Here is a 19,983-nt window from a genome sequence, read left to right on the forward strand (position 1 = left end):
CTTACGAATAAACGTAGACTTGAAGATCCGAAACCCGTGGAATGTAATTCTATTTCCGAAGATAGGTTAGCAAAGAAAGATAAAGATCCCGGAAATTTTTCCATTCCTTGTATTTTAGGGAATCATGTCATCGAAAAAGCTTTTCTAGACTTAGGAGCTAGTGTGAGCTTAATGCCTTTAGCAGTTTGTGAGAGATTAAACTTAGGAGAATTACAACCTACTAAGATGTCGCTTCAATTAGCCGATAGATCCGTTAAATACCCTATAGGCATACTTGAAGACGTCCCTGTTAGGGTGGGTCAGTTGTTTATACCTACTGATTTTGTTGTCATGGACATTAAAGAAGATGACGACATACCAATCCTCCTAGGTAGACCGTTCTTATCGACTGCTGGAGCCGTAATAGATGTTAAAAAAGGAAAACTAACTTTTGAGGTAGGTGAAGAGAAGATAGAATTTATATTGTCAAAATTTCTTATGGCACCTGTGATAGGAGATTCTTGTTATGCCTTAGATATCATCGAAGAATGCATTAGGGAATTAGAACAAGAAGAAGAAAATAAATCTATAAAATTTCCATCAACCCTTATTTTGGAAGATGACAATTATAAAACACCCTACATTGATGATAACCTTCACGAATGTTTATCTCTTACCCCAGATCCTATGCCTTGCCCTATGAAACCGACCGTAAAACTTAAGGAACTGCCTAAAAACCTGAGATATGAATTTCTGGATGAAGATATGAATCGTCCAGTTATAGTCAGTGCTACCTTAAACCAAAAAGAAACCGATCAATTATTAGAAGTTTTACGTAGGTACCCCTCAGCCTTAGGATATAAGATCTCTGATCTAAAAGGAATAAGCCCATCCGTATGCATGCATCGGATTTTGCTTGAAGAAGATTCAAAACCTTCCAGAGAACACCAACGTAGAATAAATCCTATAATGAGTGCGGTAGTTAAGACTGAAGTTCTTAAGTTACTAGAGGCAGGTATAATATATCAGATCTCGGACAGTAAATGGGTAAGTCCTGTGCATGTAGTACCCAAAAAGGGAGGCATCACAGTCGTGCAAAACGAGAAGGGCGAACCTGTAGCAAAAAGAACCGATGGAGGTTGGCGTATGTGCATAGATTATAGAAAATTAAATAAAGCAACTAGGAAGGACCATTTCCCATTACCATTCATAGATCAAATGTTGGAGCGCCTAGCCAGACACTCTTACTTTTGTTATTTAGATGGATATTCAGGATTCTTCCAAATACCTATTCACCCCGAAGATCAAGAAAAAACTACCTTTACATGCCCAGTTGGAACTTTTGCCTATAGAAGAATGCCTTTTGGACTTTGTAATGCTCCTGCAACTTTCCAACGCTGCATGATGTCTATCTTTGCTGATTATTTAGATGGAATTATGGAAGTATTTATGGACGATTTCTCAGTTTGTGGATCAGATTTCAAAAATTGTCTTGTCAACCTTGAGAAAATCCTGGAGAGATGTGTGGAGGTAAACCTTGTGCTAAATTGGGAAAAATGTCATTTCATGGTCACCGAAGGGATTGTTTTAGGACATATAGTTTCCGAAAAAGGTATAGAGGTAGATAAAGCAAAAATAGAAGTCATAGAGAATCTAAAACCGCCGAAGACTATCAGGGAGATAAGAAGTTTTCTTGGACATGCCGGATTTTACCGACGTTTCATCAAAGATTTCTCCAAAATAACAAAGCCCTTAACTGGTCTTTTAATGAAAGATGCTGAATTTATCTTCGATGAAAAATGTACTGAAGCATTTAATCTTCTGAAGGAAGCTCTGACTTCAGCACCTATAATGAAACCCCCTGATTGGTCAGAACCGTTTGAGATAATGTGTGACGCCAGTGATTACGCTGTTGGAGCCGTTCTAGGTCAGAGAAAAGATAAGAAGTTACATGTGATTTATTATGCCAGTAGAACCCTAGACGCTGCACAGCTCAATTACGCAACAACCGAAAAAGAGCTCCTAGCTGTAGTTTTTGCAATAGACAAATTTAGATCTTATCTAGTAGGAGCCAAGATTATAGTTTATACCGACCATGCTGCCATTCGTTACTTACTAAGCAAAAAGGATGCCAAGCCTAGGTTACTTCGATGGATTCTATTACTGCAAGAGTTTGATTTGGATATCCGTGATAAGAAAGGCACTGATAATGTGGTAGTTGATCACCTATCTAGGCTAGAATACCTGAAACCTGATCCAGTTCCCATAAATGACGATTTTGCCTATGATAGACTGATAGCCCAACTAGAAACCATTGAAGAAGATAACCCAGACCCTCATGAGCATTTTCAAAAATCCTTAGCCATAAGTGATGTACCTTGGTATGCAGACTTTGTTAATTATCTAGCCGCTGACATCATACCCCCTGATCTAAACTACCACCGGAAGAAGAAGTTCTATAGTGATGTGAGAAACTTCTATTGGGACGAACCATTTCTTTTCAAGAGAGGTAAAGATGGCATTTTCCGCCGTTGTGTTCCAGAAGAAGAGGTAAATAATATAATTGAGCATTGTCACTCTGCACCCTATGGTGGACATGCAAGCACATCTAAGACCTACGCCAAGATTCTTCAAGCTGGCCTATTCTGGCCTACTATGTGGCGTGATGTCCATGCTTTCATTGTCAAGTGTGATAGATGCCAACGCACAGGAAATATTTCAAGACGTAATGAAATGCCGTTAAGAAATATCCAAGAAGTAGAACTCTTCGACGTATGGGGTATAGACTTTATGGGACCGTTCCCACCATCTTTTGGAAATCAGTACATCTTAGTAGCTGTTGACTACGTGTCTAAATGGATTGAAGCTATCGCCGCACCCACAAACGACACCAGAGTAGTCATCAAATTATTCAAAAATTATATATTTCCCAGGTTTGGAACACCCCATTTAGTCATAAGCGATGGAGGATCGCACTTCATATCGAGAATATTTGATAAACTTTTAAGCAAGTATGGAGTTAAGCATAGAGTAGCAACACCATACCACCCACAGACCAATGGACAAGTGGAAGTATCTAATAGGGAGATAAAACAAATCCTCGAGAAGACTGTCTCTATATCTAGAAAGGATTGGTCACAGAAACTTCAAGAAGCATTATGGGCCTATAGAACCGCTTTCAAAACTCCTATAGGAACAACCCCTTATCAACTGGTCTATGGAAAATCATGTCACTTACCTTTTGAATTGGAACATAAGGCCTATTGGGCCATCAAAACTTTGAATTTGGATTACTTGACAGCTGGTGAGAAACGTATCCTTGACATCCACAAATTAGAAGAGCTCAGACAATCTGCCTACGAAAATGCCATCATATACAAAGAAAGAACAAAAGCTTGGCATGACAAAAGAATCATAAGAAGAGACTTCAAAATAGGCGATCCTGTTCTCCTGTTCGATTCTAGGTTACGACTTTTTCCAGGTAAACTCCGTTCGAGATGGACTGGCCCTTTCGAAGTATCTAAGATCCTGAGATCCGGTGCTATTGAAATCAAGAACCAGACATGTAAACCGTTCATCGTCAATGGACAGAGGTTGAAGCCCTACGAAGGAGGTGACATCCCGACAACATACACCTGCCATACTCTGAGTGATCCACCATATCCTTCCAATGATGTTTAAATATCGGTCGTCGAGCTAATGACGTTAAACAAGCGCTGCATGGGAGGCAACCCATGGTTTTTCTTATTTTTTTGTACTTTTTATTTTTTACTTTTACTTTATTTTGTTTATATTATTATTATTATGTCAGGACTAACGATTGAATGTTTTATGTGCTTTCAGGACTTGTTTGCTAACCTTGTACAGAATGCAGAACCCTGATGACATGCACGTGGCCTTTAGAGATGATGCACAAAGAGAGCGTTACTATGTTCACATGAGACGCCCTATGGCTCCTACCAGGTACCCTGACCATGACTGCATGGATGCCTTGGGGATAGAGCCAAGCGTCAGATTTTTATGCCATCAACTCCAGTGGGAACAGTTTGACTACAGGAACAACACTTATAGGAACTTGACTCTTGAGTTCCTCAGCTCGTTTCATTATGACCCCTGGGCTGGACCCGATGGACTCGCTGTTTTCAGGTTGTTCGGGATTGACTACTCATTCTCTCACAAGGAGTTTGGTGATTTGCTAGGTTTCCAGACTACTCCTGATGCTATTCCAGATACACCGATGGGGTATTTTATGAGCAGAGAAGTGGAAAAGTTTTGGACTAAAATATCCGGCGGAGGGAGCCAAGATCCTTCTACCCAGTTTTCTCAGGTAATCCACAACCCTGCATTGAGGTACTTCCAGATGATTCTAGCACATTCTTTCCTAGGTTTTCCAGATACAGAGACACTGCTAAGTGAAGAGGAGATTTTCCTACTGTTTTGTGCGACTCAGTCTCGCCCTGTTGCTTGTGGCAACTTTCTGTTAAAGGGCTTGGCTAGTGTTGCCAGATCATCCGTAGGCATCATCCATGTCGGTGGGATTGTTACACAGATTGCTATTGCATTGGGTCTGTCTCGCAAGTTATTGCACCTCAGGACCTTCTGCTTCTACACCACCCTGGATATTGATTTTTGTCTTGATAGAGGACTGATGAGGAGGGTTTTTTTTTGAGCCCAACATGTTTAGACTGCTAATCGACGGCGAAGCGATACACTATTTCACATTACCAGATCAGCTGATGACCAGTGTCCATGATCCTGAAAATTGGAGTTATGCTCTAGAGGGTTATGGAGAGACTGTCGAAGAGCCGAAATCGCCTCCCGCCGCTGAGTACACTCCTACACCTCTTACTCCCCAGATCACTGTTATGTCTAACAATTTGTCTCTGCAGCCACCTGACCTACAAACACAGATTTATGAGCTCCGTAAGGAGACTGCCCTGCTCAAGCAGGAAGTGGCAGACTTAGAGTTACAGATGCAGGTTTCTGATCTCACTCATGCCTCAGAGACCGATGCTCTACATCAGGCGATTGAAGAGCTTCGGAGGGAGATAGCTGAGTTTCGTGGATCAAGCCAGGAAAAGACGCCTACCACATGACTCATTCTACCCTGACAGCATTACCCTAGTATTTTATTTATCGCATTTCCAGACATATTTTACTTTACTGCAGCTTTTATATTTTCATGCACTCTGAATTTCTTATATATATACATATTATGCACTAATGTTAACTTTTTCTTTTTCTTTTGTTTCTTTAATTATTTTATTTTTTTTGTCGTGCAAAGAAAAAAAATATAAGACAAAAATATTTTCATTTTTGTCTTTACAAAAAATATGCAAGCCTCAAGCCTTGAAAAGAAGAAAAGAAAAACGCTATTCAGACCCCCCGGAAGACAAAGGTGCAAGAAGGCCCAAAAGGAGGATCCAAAACCACAAGGCCCAGGAATTGGCCTTGTGGCGGGCGCCATAGGCCCTGTGGCGGGCGCCACACCGTACCAACAACAAGTACGGGGCTGAATCCCCATTTCCACCATTTTCATCCCTTTCTTCACCAAAAACCCATTTTTCCAACCTTCCAAATCCTCCTTGAACCCCATTAAAGCTCCCTCATTTCCAAAATACCCACCATCCATAAAACATATCCAACATCCATTTCCATTTTCATCCATCAAAAAACCAAAAAAATCAAAACTTTATCATTCCCTCATAAACCACTTTTTCTACCATTTTCACTACCTAAGGAGCATTCAACAATGGAGTTCAACGGATTTCTTCTTCGTGATGGAAGACCGGGCGAAAGGCAACGGAAAATTATTCAGAGGCTTCAAAGTCGAGAAATTCTCTCGACTAGGTACGTCGACAATAACTGTCTGTATGCTTTGGGTATTTATCATAGTGTTTTTAATTTATTAGAATTTCTAGGCTTGCATAATATTTTCATTAATCAGGAATCTACCTATGAGCGACTGACAACCGAGTTTTTGAGTTCTTTAATATACACTGTCAGTCCTAACACTGCTAGCACTGTTGGTACTGTTATTTTTAGACTGTTCGGAATTGAGTATGAATTCAGTACCGACAATCTAGCAGGTTTGTTAGGAATCCCTCATAGGGAAGGTGCAATTTGTGAGGCACCTTTGGATGCGGAGTGGTCGGCCGAGGTATTTACCTTCTGGCAAAGGCTTTCAAGTTCTTCAATTAATTCTTTCGAAGGGATACTTGCGTCGACCATTCACAACCCGGCCATAAGAGTTTTTAGACTTCTTTTGGCATGTACTATTTTTGGCCGGGAAAGTCCAAACAAGGTAAATGCTCGTGAACTCCTATTTTTGCAAGGATGCCTCACTAGAACCCACATCAATCCGGTCCCGTTTATGCTTGCTCATATGACTTTATTTACTAACAAAACAGGACCGATTGTTTTTGGAGGGCTTGTTACGTATATTGCTCGGGCTCTTGGCCTGAACGATGAGATAGCTACACTTGAACCACTACCTCCTCGCACAATTAATTTAAAATTTCTGAAAGACATGAAATTGTGCCGAGCAAGGAGAGAAGGTGGTTATGAGTTGATGGTTCATGGGGTAGCTATCCCATCTGTTGCTTTACCATGCAGTAGACGTACTGATGTACGTGATGAAAGGAACTGGACCTATGATCTTAATGCTCCACGTGTTTTGGGTCCACTTCCTCCTAATATTCCCGATGGGGAGGCACATGACACTGATGATGAGTATGATCGGAGAGAGCAGTCTCCCATCCCTCACATGTCCCCCCATCGTCCTTCACAGTCACACACCGCACCATCTTCCTCTAACCCTGTTGCAGGTACTGCTCCTGGATTCCATGTCACCGAGGAGATGTGGCGTGATATGACAGCTAGAGAAGAAAGGCGTGATGGCCTTCTCTCTACTATTTCACAGCAGCTGACGGACAATATGAGCTTCATGCAACAATCGCGATTGGTTTCGGATCGTGCCTATAGCAACGTTTGTCGTACCTTGAACGATATCTCATTAGAGCAAAACCGTCAGAGAGAGTTCAACAGCCAACACTACCAGCTTGTCGAGGCCACTCAGGGTTCCATCTTAGGTAACCTTCGAGAGGTTCGGAGTGCTCAGGCTGCTTTATCAGCACGACTCGACCGGAGGGACCAGCATCGTAGTAGATCCCGTCGTTCCAGACCATCACATCAGGACGGCGAAGGCACCAGTGCCCCTCCTCAGTAGTCTTTTTCAGGTTACCCCCCTTATCTTATTTCGAAACATTGGGGACAATGTTCGATCTAAGTGTGGGAGGGGATTTTATTGCTTTCTGTCATTTCCCTTTTAGTTAATTATTTCCTTTCAGTTATTTCCTTTCAGTAATTTAATTTTCTTAGATAATGCATGAGTCTGACGAGTCACCAGTATAGTGTCTTTTTAGTTCATCTTCATTTTTTCCCATTTCCTTAGCCTTACCAGAAAATTTTTAAAAAAGAAAATGATGTTGTTTCACATGTTTTTTGGGCTTTGGGACAGGTTTAGATTAGGATGTAGTGACCTAGGTCAACTTTTTGAAACATCAGAACCATTTTAGCACCATAGACCTCTTGAATATAGGAATCACTCCTAAACCCCACCACCTTGGCCTTCACTATCATTTTAAAAATTGTCCTAAGTAGTTTATCTTAGCAGTCAGCTCCGGCTTAAGCATGCTCTACGTAGGGGGCCGATGAACATAAGTGAATGATCCAGTGCTATTTAAAAAAAAAAAAAAAAAAAAAAAAAAAAAAAAAAAAATTTTGCAAGTCACCTATTGTTAGTTGGTTCAGAGGTATCTGGCACTGAACTTGGTAGGGCGGATTACGATCCGATCCCCCGCAGCTACATTTAGGCGAAATAAAACAGGTTTACACATGCTTATGTGCCAGAAACCTTATGTTATGGATCAGAATCACTAACCGGTCACTCTACTATGAAGCATGTACAGATAACGGGCTTAATGTGATTGCGCCTGAATGAAAAGGACACAAAAAGATGAGAAGATAGGCCTAGGTATTGTGGGATGATATGGAGTGGTTAATATAGGATTGAAGTTTGTGTTTGTGTTACTATGGTACCCTTGGTTCACTTAGTTAGTATCTGTCACTGCATCCTGACTTGAACTTAGAATCCCTTTAGCCCAAAGACAAGTGTTGACACCATATTTTCTTAAGCTTTAATGTTTGCTTGAGGACAAGCAAAGGTTTAAGTGTGGGAGAATTTGATCACACTAAAATTCACCGTATTTCTGACTCCGATTTCGCATGCATTCTTAGCTTTTATTGTTGTTTTGCTTTGTTATTTCTTTGTTTTCTTATGTTTTCAGGTTTTTATAATAATCGGAGCTTGAATCGGGAAAAGGAGCGAAAAAGGAGTGAAAACGGGCGAAAACCTAGAAATTCAGCGTTTTGCACTTACGGCACCCACCGTGGCGGGCGCCATGGGGTTAGCCATGACGTGGCCACGTCTCAAGACCACTCCTCAACCGCCAAGACCCACGATCCCCACTCCATCATCCCCTGTAGGGACCATGGCGGGCGCCATAGGCCTGTGGCGGGCGCCACAAGGCCAAAATCAGTAACCTCCACTTTTTAGTGGAGGGGCGTCCCTGTCATTTCATGCTTTCAGTTTTTACTATAAATAGGACCTTAGATTTTCGTTTTTCTTCACCCAGAATTAGAATTCTCTAGGCATATATCAGTTATAAAGCAGTTGCCATTCCACATCGGGGTGCCTCTGCAATCGAGTGATCGAGTCTGTAATCTGTCTGTGGTTCGAGTTTTGGAGCACTCTGGAGGAAGTTAATCCTGCCGCCATTTTAATTCAAGTTCGTATTTTACTTTTATTTATTTCCTGCACTCGCACATTTACGTTGTTTATTTCCTGCACTCGCACTTTACTTTGTTTATTTCCTGCACTCGCACATTTACGTTGTTTATTTCCTGCACTCGCACATTTACGTTGTTTATTTCCTGCACTCGCACATTTACGTTGTTTATTTCCTGCACTCGCACTTTACTTTGTTTATTATCCGCACTCGCTTTAAATTACTTTTATGAAAAACTATAAAAAGAATATTTACTTTATCATGTCTAACTAATTCTATAAAGGTTAGAATGTAAGGATCGTAATTAAACCAGTAATCAGTATAATTGTTCGTGGAAACACCTAAGGGCTATTTTATCTTTCAATTCAAGTAATTGTTTTTAACTATTTCAAAAACAGCCAAAAGCGCTTTGTCTAGTTTATTAGGAGATTTTAGATTAAAAAGAAAAGAGATTTTAAAACGATTTTCGGACGCGTTAGGAAGTTTAAACTCTGGTTCGTAAGAACCTCTTTTTGCTAAGAAGTCCAGGTTAAAATACTTTTCAACTTAGTTAAGATACTATATTTCTTAAAAATAGGTTTACTACTCTAACGCAGTACGCACCTTTTTATCCGTGACAATAGGAGGGGTTGATTAGAGAGTACAACTCGGTTCTGAATACGCGAAAGCGACAGTTCCTGTTAAATTAGTTCTTTTCAAAGGAGAAAACATTGCCCATAAGTAGTTCCACTAACAAGTACTGGATTATCATTGATTGCGTGAATTACATTCGAGCCTGTCTTTATTTATTATTTCAAATTATAATTTTATTTACCATTGCACCCTTATTAAAACCCTTAAAAATAGTTGCCTTAGATACACACCATAACAACAGGTTTGATAGATTGACACTTGGTCTCTGTGGATTCGATAATCTTTTATATTACTTTGACGTGATTCGTACACTTGCGAAAAACACGCATCACCTAGGCCGTCAACATAGCAGGTCTTTTTATATGAAGTATTTTTTAACTGCATCTGCATTGATTGGGTGTGGAAAGTCTTCCCCATCCATAGTTTTGAGCATCATGGCTCCACCTTAGAATACTTTTCTCATAACATATGGTCCATCATAATTTGGGGCCCACTTGCCCCTAGGATCAGATTGATTCGGAGGTAAAATCCTTCTCAGAAAAAGGTTACCAACCAAGAATTCTCTGGGTCGTACTCTCTTGTCAAAAGCATTCTTCATCCGCTTCTAGTATACCTGACCATGACAAATGGCTGCCAATCTCTTTTCATCAATAAGGTTCAATTGATCAAGTTTATTCTGAACCCACTCAGCTTCTTCAAGCTTAATATCTGTCATGATCCTCATGGAAGGAATCTGAACTTCAACAGGTAAAACTGCCTCCATACCATAGACTAAGGAGAAAGGGGTTGCCCGAGTCGAAGTGCGCACTGAAGTACGATAGCCATGTAATGCAAAGGGCAACATCTCATGCCAGTCTTTGTAATTCACCACCATTTTCTGCACAATCTTCTTAATATTCTTGTTGGCCGTTTCGACAACACCATTCATCTTGGGTCGATACGGAGAAGAATTGCAATGTTTGATTTTGAAACTTTCACACAGTTCCTTCATCATTTTCTTATTGTGGTTGGACCCATTGTCAGTAATGATCTTTTCGGGAATCCTGTACCTACATACGATATTATGCTTAATGAAACGTGTGACCACTTGTCTGGTGACATTTGCAAAAGATGCAACTTCGACCCACTTAGTGAAGTAATCGATAGCATCAAAGATAAAACGATGACCATTGGAAGCAGTTGGATTGATCCTTCCAATCATATCAATTCCGCATATTGCAAAGGGCCACGAAGCGGTCAAAAATTTCAAAAGAGAGGGAGGTACATGTAACTTGTCAGCATAAATTTGACACTTGTAACAAATTCTTGCATGATTGAAACAATCAGCCTCCATAGTGGACCAGTAATATCCTGCTCTCAAAATCTGTTTGGCCATGGTGTATCCACTAGAATGTGTTCCAAGTAACCCTCATGCATCTCTTATAATTTTGGCTGCTTCGTGTCTATCCACGCATCTGAGCAACACAGAATCATGATTTTGCTTGTAAAGAACATCACAATTCAAGAAAAACTTGGCAGCAAGTTTCCTTAAGGTCTTCTTATCAGTGATTGAAACATCTTCTGGATATTCTTGACTTTCGAGATACCTTTTGATGTCATAAAATCAAGGATTTTCATCTTGCCCTTCCTCCTCAGTGGCATAACAGAATGTTTGCTCGTCCAGCCTCATAATTCTGATAGAAGGAGCCTCATTTGCCCACTTAACTTTGAACATTGCCGATAAAGTGGCCAGAGCATCCGCCAAATGATTTTCTTTTCATGGGATGTGCTCAAAAGTGATTTGATCAAAATAAGGAATCAGTTTCAAGACGTGCTCCTTGTAAGGGATCAAATTCTCATTCTGAGTTTCCCAATTGCCATTAACTTGATTAATGACCAAAGTTGAGTCCCCATACACCTCGAGGATCTTGATTCTCATGTCAATCGCAGCTTCAATACCATAAATGCAAGCTTCATACTCAGCCATATTGTTGGTACAATCAAAACAGATTCTAGCTATGAAAGAAACATGAAAGCCTGTTGTGGAAGCAATGACACATCCCACGCCATTCCCAAGAGCATTAGAGGAACCATTGAACATAAGCGTCCATTGCGATCCTGGCTCGGATCCCTCCTCTGGTCTAGGAATCACATGATCTTGGATAAAGAAAATGTCCTCATCAGGGAAATCAAACTTCATCGGTTGATAATCATCTTCCATGGGCTGGTGGGCCAGATAGTCAACAACAACACTACCTTTAATTTCCTTTTGCATAGTGTATTGAATGTCATACTTAGTTAAAATCATTTGCCACCTGGAAATCCTTCCAGTAAGAGAAGGTTTTTCAAAGATATAATTTATTGGGTCCATTTTTGAGATCAATAAGGTTGTATGGGTCAACATGTACTGCTTCAGCCGACGAGCAGACCACACTAAAGCACAACAAGTTTTCTCAAGAAGTGAATATTTGATTTCAAAACTGGTAAACGTTTTTCTTAGGTAATATATAGCATGCTCTTTTCGGCCAGACTCGTCATGTTGGCCCAATACGCACCCATCGAATCATCAAGGACGGTAAGATACATGATAAGTGATCTTCCCTTAACATGGGGCATAAGAACTGGAGGCTCTTGCAGATACTCTTTTTTTTTGTCGAAGGCCTCTTGACAATCATCATTCCAAATAACTTCCTGATTCTTTGCAACAATTTAAAAATGGATTCACAAGTAGCTGTGAGGTGAGAAATGAACCGTGCAATGTAATTCAGTCTCCCTAAGAACCCTCGAACTTCTTTCTCAGTTCTTGGTTCAGGCATCTCTTGAATTGCTTTAACCTTCATAGGGTCAACCTCAATTCCCTTTTCACTAACAATGAAGCCTAGTAGCTTTCCAGATCTTACCCCGAAAGTACAATTGTTGGGATTTAACCTCAGTTTGAACTTACGCAATCTTTCAAACAATTTATGCAGATGGATCAGATGTTCTTCCTCAGTCTGGGATTTGGCAATCATATCGTCAACATAAACCTCAATCTCTTTATGCATCATGTCATGAAAGAGAGTGACCATCGTACGTTGATATGTTGCCCCTGCCTTTTTCAATCCAAATGGCATCACCTTATGACAGAAAGTCCCCCACGGGGTGATGAAGGTAGTCTTGGCCATATCTTCAGGTGCCATCTTTATCTAATTGTACCCAGAAAATCCATCTATAAACGAGAAAACTTTTGCATGAGTGGTATTGTCAACAAGAACATCAATATGTGGTTGTGGAAAATCGTCCTTAGGGCTTGCCCTATTCAACTCCCTATAATCCATGCACATCCGCACTTTCCCATCTTTCTTCGGCACTGGTACGATGTTGGCGACCCATGGTGGATACATGATAACTGACAGAAACCCAGCTTCGAACTGTTTCTTTACTTCTTCTCTGATCTTCTTTGACATGTCAGGATGTGTCCGTTTGAGTTTTTGTTTAATAGGAGGACACTATTCTTTGAGCGGAAAGTGGTGCACAACAATGTTTGTATCGATCCCAAGCATGTCCTTATAGGACCAAGCAAAAATGTCAACATACTCTTGCAACAACTCAATCAACCTTGCTTTCACACATTCTTCCAAGGCAAACCCTATCTTGACCTCCTTCGGTTTAGTTTCAGTACTCAGATTCACAGTTTCCAGAGATTCCTCATGTGGTTGGATGACCCTTTTCTTCTTGTCTCAGTAGTCTGGCTAATTCCTCAAGGAATTCACAATTTTCCTCGCCTTCGTCTTCAGCTTGGTAAATCGGATGATCAAAATCACAGAAAGCCATAGCAGAATCAACTTCCAGTGGATCCAGTATAAAAGTAGGGTTGGATCTGCAATAGTGAGGGGTTTTATTTTTGAGAAAAGAAAACACAAAACAAAGAGAAAAACAAACACATTGCCAAAAGATTTTTTGTTATTTTTATCTTTGTAAACATAAAATAAAGGGAAAGACAGGGATCATAATATTTGAATGCAAAAAACGTCCTTTTATTCATGATGAAATTTGCAAATGCAAACATGGTAGCCCGACAAACATTTCACTATGTCTTGGGCAGAACGTAGGAATTATGACATGATAAAAAAACAAATGAAAATTACTCCTCCATGCCGGTGACCATGACAAGTTCTTCAGAAGTCCAATTAGATAGCTCTTGACCGATGACTATTGGGTGAATCCAAGTCTCTAGATCATAATCATTGTCCACTTCGTCTTCAACAGCACAAATATCCTCTTCTTTGTTCTTCCCAGCAATGATAAACTTGATAGGGCCAGTGGCTTGCTGAGTCTCGGGGGTACTATTCTTCTTCTGGTTCATCCATTCTTGATCAAACTTGAATCCTAGCCCACACTTGTCCTTTTGAGTTGGCAGTTCCAACACTCTACCCCAACCTTCAGGGTGTCCAGATTCCATAATAGCTTGGGCTTGTTTGAATGATGACATAGATATTTCTAGCTTCTTCTCCTCAACATGAGGAATCTTAATAGCATGTACGACATCAAACGCTTGAAACGGGGTCTCGTGGATCTCCCCCTCCACTTCAACATATCGGAAAGAGTTAAGATGGCTTATCACATAATCCTCCTCACCACAGATAGTGACGATCTTGCTACCAATAGGATATTTTAACTTCTGATGCAGCATGGAAGTAACAGCGCCTGCCTCATGTATCCATGGGCATCCCAACAAACAAGAATAGGCCGGCTGTATATCCATAACAAAGAAGTTAGTAGTAAACACTTGAGGCACTATCTTTATTGGTAAGTCAACTTCACCAAAGACAGCCCTCCTAGACCCATCAAAGGCTCTCCCATCAAGTCATTGGGTCGAATCTCCACCCCTTGATAGTTCAATTTCATCAGCGCCACTTTTGGGAGTACATTCAAAGACGAACCCGTGTCAACCAGCACACGGGACAAAGTCACACCTGTACATTCCAAAGAAATATGAAGAGCTTTGTTGTGCTTTCTCCCCTCGGGAGACAAATCAAAATTAGTGAAACCTAGACCATTTCTTGCAGTAATGCTCGCAACTACATGTTCAAACTGATTTACTGATATCTCTTGTGGGACAAAAGAAGTGTTCAACAACTTTATCAAGGCATTTCTATGAGCTTCCGAATCTCGTAACAAGGACATAATAGAGATTTTTGACGGTGTCTTACTTAACTGATCAATCACTCTATAATCACTTTTTCGGATGTATCTCATAAGCTCTTCAACTTCTTCATTAGATGGCATCCCCGAATTCGAACCAGAAGGTTGAGTATTCTGCACAAGAGGTTTGGGAACAGAAAGTTCTGGCTCAGCATTAGTTCCTTCAACTACAACTCTCTTCCCTTTGGCCTTAGCCAAAGCCTCAACACTTACCTCGGGAGTCCTTTGAATAGGAGAGAACACATGACCACTCCTTGTAATTCGACCAGTTCCACCAACATCATTAACATCGGAATTAGGAGTCTTAGCATCAACCTTCTGCCCTTGGTAATATACTTCTGCCCCATAATTCCATGGAACACCTTTATCACTGCTATAAGGAACAAGGCCCGGTAAAGTAGTACGAACAGTGGGTTTTTTTGTAGGCACAGGAATAGTGATAACATCAACTTCCTCTACAACTTTCTTTTTCAGACGGTCAAACTGTAGAGATCCCTCGTTAATTAGATTCTGAATTTTAGACTTCAGATAATCACAACCATTACACTGATATAAACGATCTTTACAATCAGCAGCACAACCAGGAAAGACCCCCATCTTTAAAAGATATTCTTTGACAAAAGGCAGCGGGATAGTTGCAAGACTAGCATCCATGATCAGATTTAACTCTTCATCTACTTCAATAGCACTCACAGAAGCACCTCCATGAGGTGGCATGGGATTTTGCACCACATTTGGTCCATTAGGAGGATCAAACTCAATAGTCTCATTATCAATAAGGTCTTGCACTTTGTGTTTGAACACCCAACAGTTCTCAATATCGTGCCCAACACCTCCAGAGTGAAACACACATCTAGCATTTGGATCATGACTAGCAAGGAGAGGGTCTGGCACTGTCCAATTTCGCAATTCAATCAAGTCGATATGGCGAAGATGATTAAACAACTGAGCATAGGTCATAGGCAGAGGAGTGAATTGCCTAGGAGGACCCCTAGTCCTTTGTTGAGCATTTCTCTAGCAAGGAGCAGTCTGTTGTTGTTGTCTAAGTTGCTGAGTTTGCTGACGAGGCGCAACAATAAGAATTGTGACAATAGCTACTTGTTCGGAAAAGGCTCTCCCTTTACCTTTACCCATACAAGCAGAACTAGAATCTTCTTTCTTCTTCGAAAATCCCGTGAAAGGCTTCTCACCGTTATCAGATGAACTTCCAGAACTAGGAACTTGAATCTTACCAAGCTTGATACCCACTTCAACATGCTCACCAGCTGTTACCAAATCTGGGAAACCAACAGTGGTGCAACCAACCAAACGATCATAGTAAACTCCTTGAAGAGTTCCCATAAAGAGATCGACAAGCTCACGCTCCATCAGTGCAGGTTGAACTCGAGCAACCAACTTGCGCCATCTCTGCGCGTATTCTTTAAAGGATTCATTGTTCCCCTGTGTCAAATTCTGCAACTGAGTGCGATTGGGAGCCATATCAGAGTTGTAGTGGTAATGTGTTACAAAGGCATTCACCAACTCTCTCCAACTTCGCACATTAGCCCTCTCCAAAGACATGTACCAATCAAGAGATCCTCCTGACAGGCTGTCTTGGAAGAAATGCATCAACATCTTTTCATCATTGGAATATGCAGATATCTTTCTGAAATAAGCACACACATGAGTCTTTGGGCAAGAATTCGCTTTGTACTTGATGAACTCGGGTACCTTGAATTTTTTTGGAATTCTAAGCCCGGGAATAAGACCCATGTCATTGAAATCCATCCCCATGACATTTTCGTTCTCCATAACACGTAATCTTTCTTCCAGCATACGGAATTTCTCATCAGTAATATTCTCTTCAGCATTGAAATAGTAATCCTGATATTGGTCATCTTCTTGCACAAGAATTTGCATGGTCCTCCTAGGATGAGCCAACACTTGCTCAGCTGGATTTTTGACATGGTCATTCCCAACATGCGGAGGTGTAGGAGGAGGAGGAGGTGGAGGATTCCCATCATGTCGAGGTGTGGGCGGATGAGAAGGATGAGGATGGGGGGATGAGGATTCCCATTATTCTCATTATCGTCTTCACCAAATGGATTCCCTTTAATAGGTCTAAGGACAATCTCCCTCAATTCTTCTTGCCTGATTTCCATATTCTGCATTAGTTCCATGAACTGACTCATTTGCGCAGTAACTCGCTCTTGAATTGCTGCCATGTCTACTTGTATCCGTTCCATCTTTCATTGCTCGTTGGCACGAGTTGAGTTGCGGTGAAAACTGGAATTTGCAATCTCTCTGTAAGACCCCAATTTTGGGCCCTAAGATCCCTCATGGCCCATATCATTCATATCATAACCTCAAGGATCATTGCATGCCTTTGTCCCCTCCTAGTGGGTAGATTGCCTTGTGGGTTATTTCTTGATCACCAAGCATACTTTGCATTTGTATATCCTTGCCTTTCATATGTTTATCATTTAAAAGTACAAAAATATTGTCAGTCTAACCTTGTTGCTTGCAGTTGAAGCAATCATCAGCAATTAGGTCAAAGTCAGTCAACAGTCAGTCAAAGCAATGGATGGTGGCCATTCTTGCAGAATTTGGGCACCATGATCAATAATCAAGAGTTCATACAACTTGGGACATCATTTGAAGTCAGGTTCTCAAGGAATTAGGGTTTGGAATTCATCAGAAGTGGTCCAATCACCCAAAACCCTAGAAAAGTCAAACTTGGTCAACTGTGGATTTAATCAGTGTTTTGATGGGTAGAATTGATTTGAAGGAGCTCATTCATGCTTATATAAGCCTCATATATCATGCCAAACCTCATCATGGAAGAATTTGAAGTAAAATCAGAAATTTCCCAAAATAGAAAGTGGACCTGTAATTTCAACTGCCAAAAATGGAAACTTCTTGATCCTCAACTTACATCATGATACAAGCTTCAAATGAATTTTTGCCCAACATGAAAGTTGAAGATCTTGTCTTCCCATTTTCAAAAAGTCCAAGAATTCTCAAATCCCATGTGTGGTTTGCAAGATATGATCAATTCATTTTCAAAAATTTGTGAACTTCAAAGAGCCATAACTCATGAACCATAAGGCCAAATTTGGTGGGGTTTTTTCCTACAAACCACATTTTTCCTCCTCTTTCCAAAAATATAAATTTCATCCATCAAAACCTTGCCAATCAAGATGGCATTTTTTGACCTTTTCCATTTAAAAATCAAGTTTGACCAAACTTTGACTTTTTGATTCTTTGATTTTTTTTACACTTTGGCCAATTGGAAATGCTTGGAAACATCATTTGTGATTTGTCTAGAGCCCTAAATCATGTTCATACCACCATTATATCATCATTTTGGCAAAGTTGCAAAATTGGCAAATTGTACAATTAGCTTCATTCAAACAAAACCAAGTGAGCAATTGAAGAGCAGACCAAAAACAGCAATTTGGTTGGTCATTTACAGCATGCTAGCAGGCCCATTCGTGCAGCTACACCCTCCATTTCCACTTATGTGCAGCTTAGCAATTTTTGCAAATAGATTGATTAAGTTAAAACAAGTTTAGCATTTGATTAGTAGAGGTAAAACAGACAATATAAAAGCAATTTTCTGCCATTTGCCAACCCTAGTAGCAGCTGCAATACACAGAAATTCCTGACTTCTTCCTTCTTGCATTTTGGCTCGAGTGACATTTCTGCTCAAAAATCCCAAAGCACCACAAGCTTTCTTGCTTGTTTCTTGACCTGAACATCATCTTGAGCTCCTTTCAAGCATCACACACCAGTTGTAACTTCATCTTTCCCACTGTTCCATCCAAGCTCTCAGCAATGGCAGACCAAGATTCGAGCACTTGCAAGCATTTCTGAGCCAAGGTTCCTCAAGTATACATCACTACCAACCATCATTTGCATCTGTTTGGGCTTGTAACCTTCAAACAACTCTGCTCCATCGATTTCCTTCAAACAAGTGAGTTTTTCGATTGCTTTGCTTCTTTAAATGATGCTATGCCATGCGTAGTTCCTATGTTGCTGAGCATTATGAAACTTGTATCATGCTAAATGATCAACCATGCTGTGAGAAAATCGAATTTCCTTGTTTATGCTCAAATGTGTTTTGGCTCGACTTGGCTTGTTTAAGCTGATTTCATGGAATCTATTGCTGAAATGTTGATGTACATGATTTAATGTTTCGATTGGTGTACCTATCCTTGATTTCTGGGCATATTGGTTTTTAGGATTAGATATTGATGATGAAGATCATACTGCCATGATAAACCCTAGATAGTTTTTCCAGAAATTTACATGAATGTGTTGTTTACTGTTTGCTTTAGTTGTATGAATGTCAACACCATGCTATTGTGTGATGCTTTGTTCGAATGTTGGTCTGTTGGTGTTGGCTGCATGATGCCCTGCTGTTCATGAACTCTCATATTTTCCAGAAATCCTGTTGCTTAAGCATGTGTGTTGGCCATTATTATTGCTTATGATTGTATGATGCTGTTGTGATTGCTTAGTCGAAACTTGGTTTGTTTGCTGTTGATTACATGATGCCATGGCTGCATAAACCCTAAGGGTTTCTAAAACCAGAAAGTTTGAACTTTGGTTGGTCAGTTTACTGTTCCATTGGGTTTGGACCAATGGGAACATTTCGTTTCTCTCCCCAAAACGCAGTGTTTTGAGTAAGTGGCTCGCTTATTACAAAATTGCCACGCTGACTTTGCTTTGACCAACCTTTCCATGTTATTTGCTCATGTTCATTCAATTATTTCACTCAACTTGCAAAATTCATTTCTCTTTCAATTTTAATCCAAAAATCATGAAAATTTTTCCATCATCTTCACGTGGATGTCTAGTATTTGATTATGATTTTTAATTGATTTTTCATTGGCTGGATTTTGATTGGTAATTGATTTCTTGACAAGTATGCATATTTGACACCCTTTGCCATTTCTTTTGTGAAATAATGATGATGCATCCTTTGGCCCTGAAATTTTTTGTGGTGAAACTAGACTCATTCATCTTCATTTTGGTATAAAGATTGTGCATTTATCATTTGTGGTTTGCTAGATATGAATTTTTGAAGTAGGGTGTGACAATTTGTGTCACACCAATGATATGCAAATGTATGATTTTTGTTCACATGTCTCCTGGCCTCCAAATCACTTGAAATTTTGCATGAATGTTCTTTCACATGTCTAGTTGGTGTATGAATTTTCCTGGAATTAATGATGCTGTTTTCCATTTATTTGAGAATTTTCTTCCATGCTTAGTCATTTGTTGACTTTATGTGATACATGTTGCCAAATCCTTTGTGAAATTCTCATACCATATTGTATGATCATGAAATTTCATATGTGATAACTAGACACCT

The 19,983-nt window shown here is 40.2% G+C and overlaps 3 protein-coding genes across 3 annotated transcripts; all 3 read right to left on the minus strand.

Annotated features, from left to right (window-relative positions):
- Positions 1-11,217: 11,217 nt before the first annotated feature.
- On the minus strand, positions 11,218-11,811 carry LOC127131568 (uncharacterized). The gene has a single exon (XM_051060481.1). The coding sequence runs from the start codon at positions 11,809-11,811 to the stop codon at positions 11,218-11,220; it is 594 nt and encodes a 197-aa protein (XP_050916438.1).
- A 1,752-nt stretch (positions 11,812-13,563) lies between these two features.
- Positions 13,564-15,584, minus strand: LOC127131569 (uncharacterized). Its single transcript, XM_051060482.1, has 2 exons — positions 14,244-15,584; positions 13,564-14,172 (listed from the first exon to the last, which is right to left on the minus strand). Exons 1-2 carry the CDS (start codon positions 15,582-15,584, stop codon positions 13,564-13,566), a joined length of 1,950 nt encoding a protein of 649 aa, XP_050916439.1.
- A 54-nt stretch (positions 15,585-15,638) lies between these two features.
- Positions 15,639-16,523, minus strand: LOC127131570 (uncharacterized). The gene has a single exon (XM_051060483.1). It carries the CDS (start codon positions 16,521-16,523, stop codon positions 15,639-15,641), a length of 885 nt encoding a protein of 294 aa, XP_050916440.1.
- Between the last annotated feature and the right edge of the window lie 3,460 nt (positions 16,524-19,983).

Source organism: Lathyrus oleraceus, chromosome 3 (assembly GCF_024323335.1).
Source record: "Lathyrus oleraceus cultivar Zhongwan6 chromosome 3, CAAS_Psat_ZW6_1.0, whole genome shotgun sequence".
Classification (NCBI taxonomy): domain Eukaryota; kingdom Viridiplantae; phylum Streptophyta; class Magnoliopsida; order Fabales; family Fabaceae; genus Lathyrus; species Lathyrus oleraceus.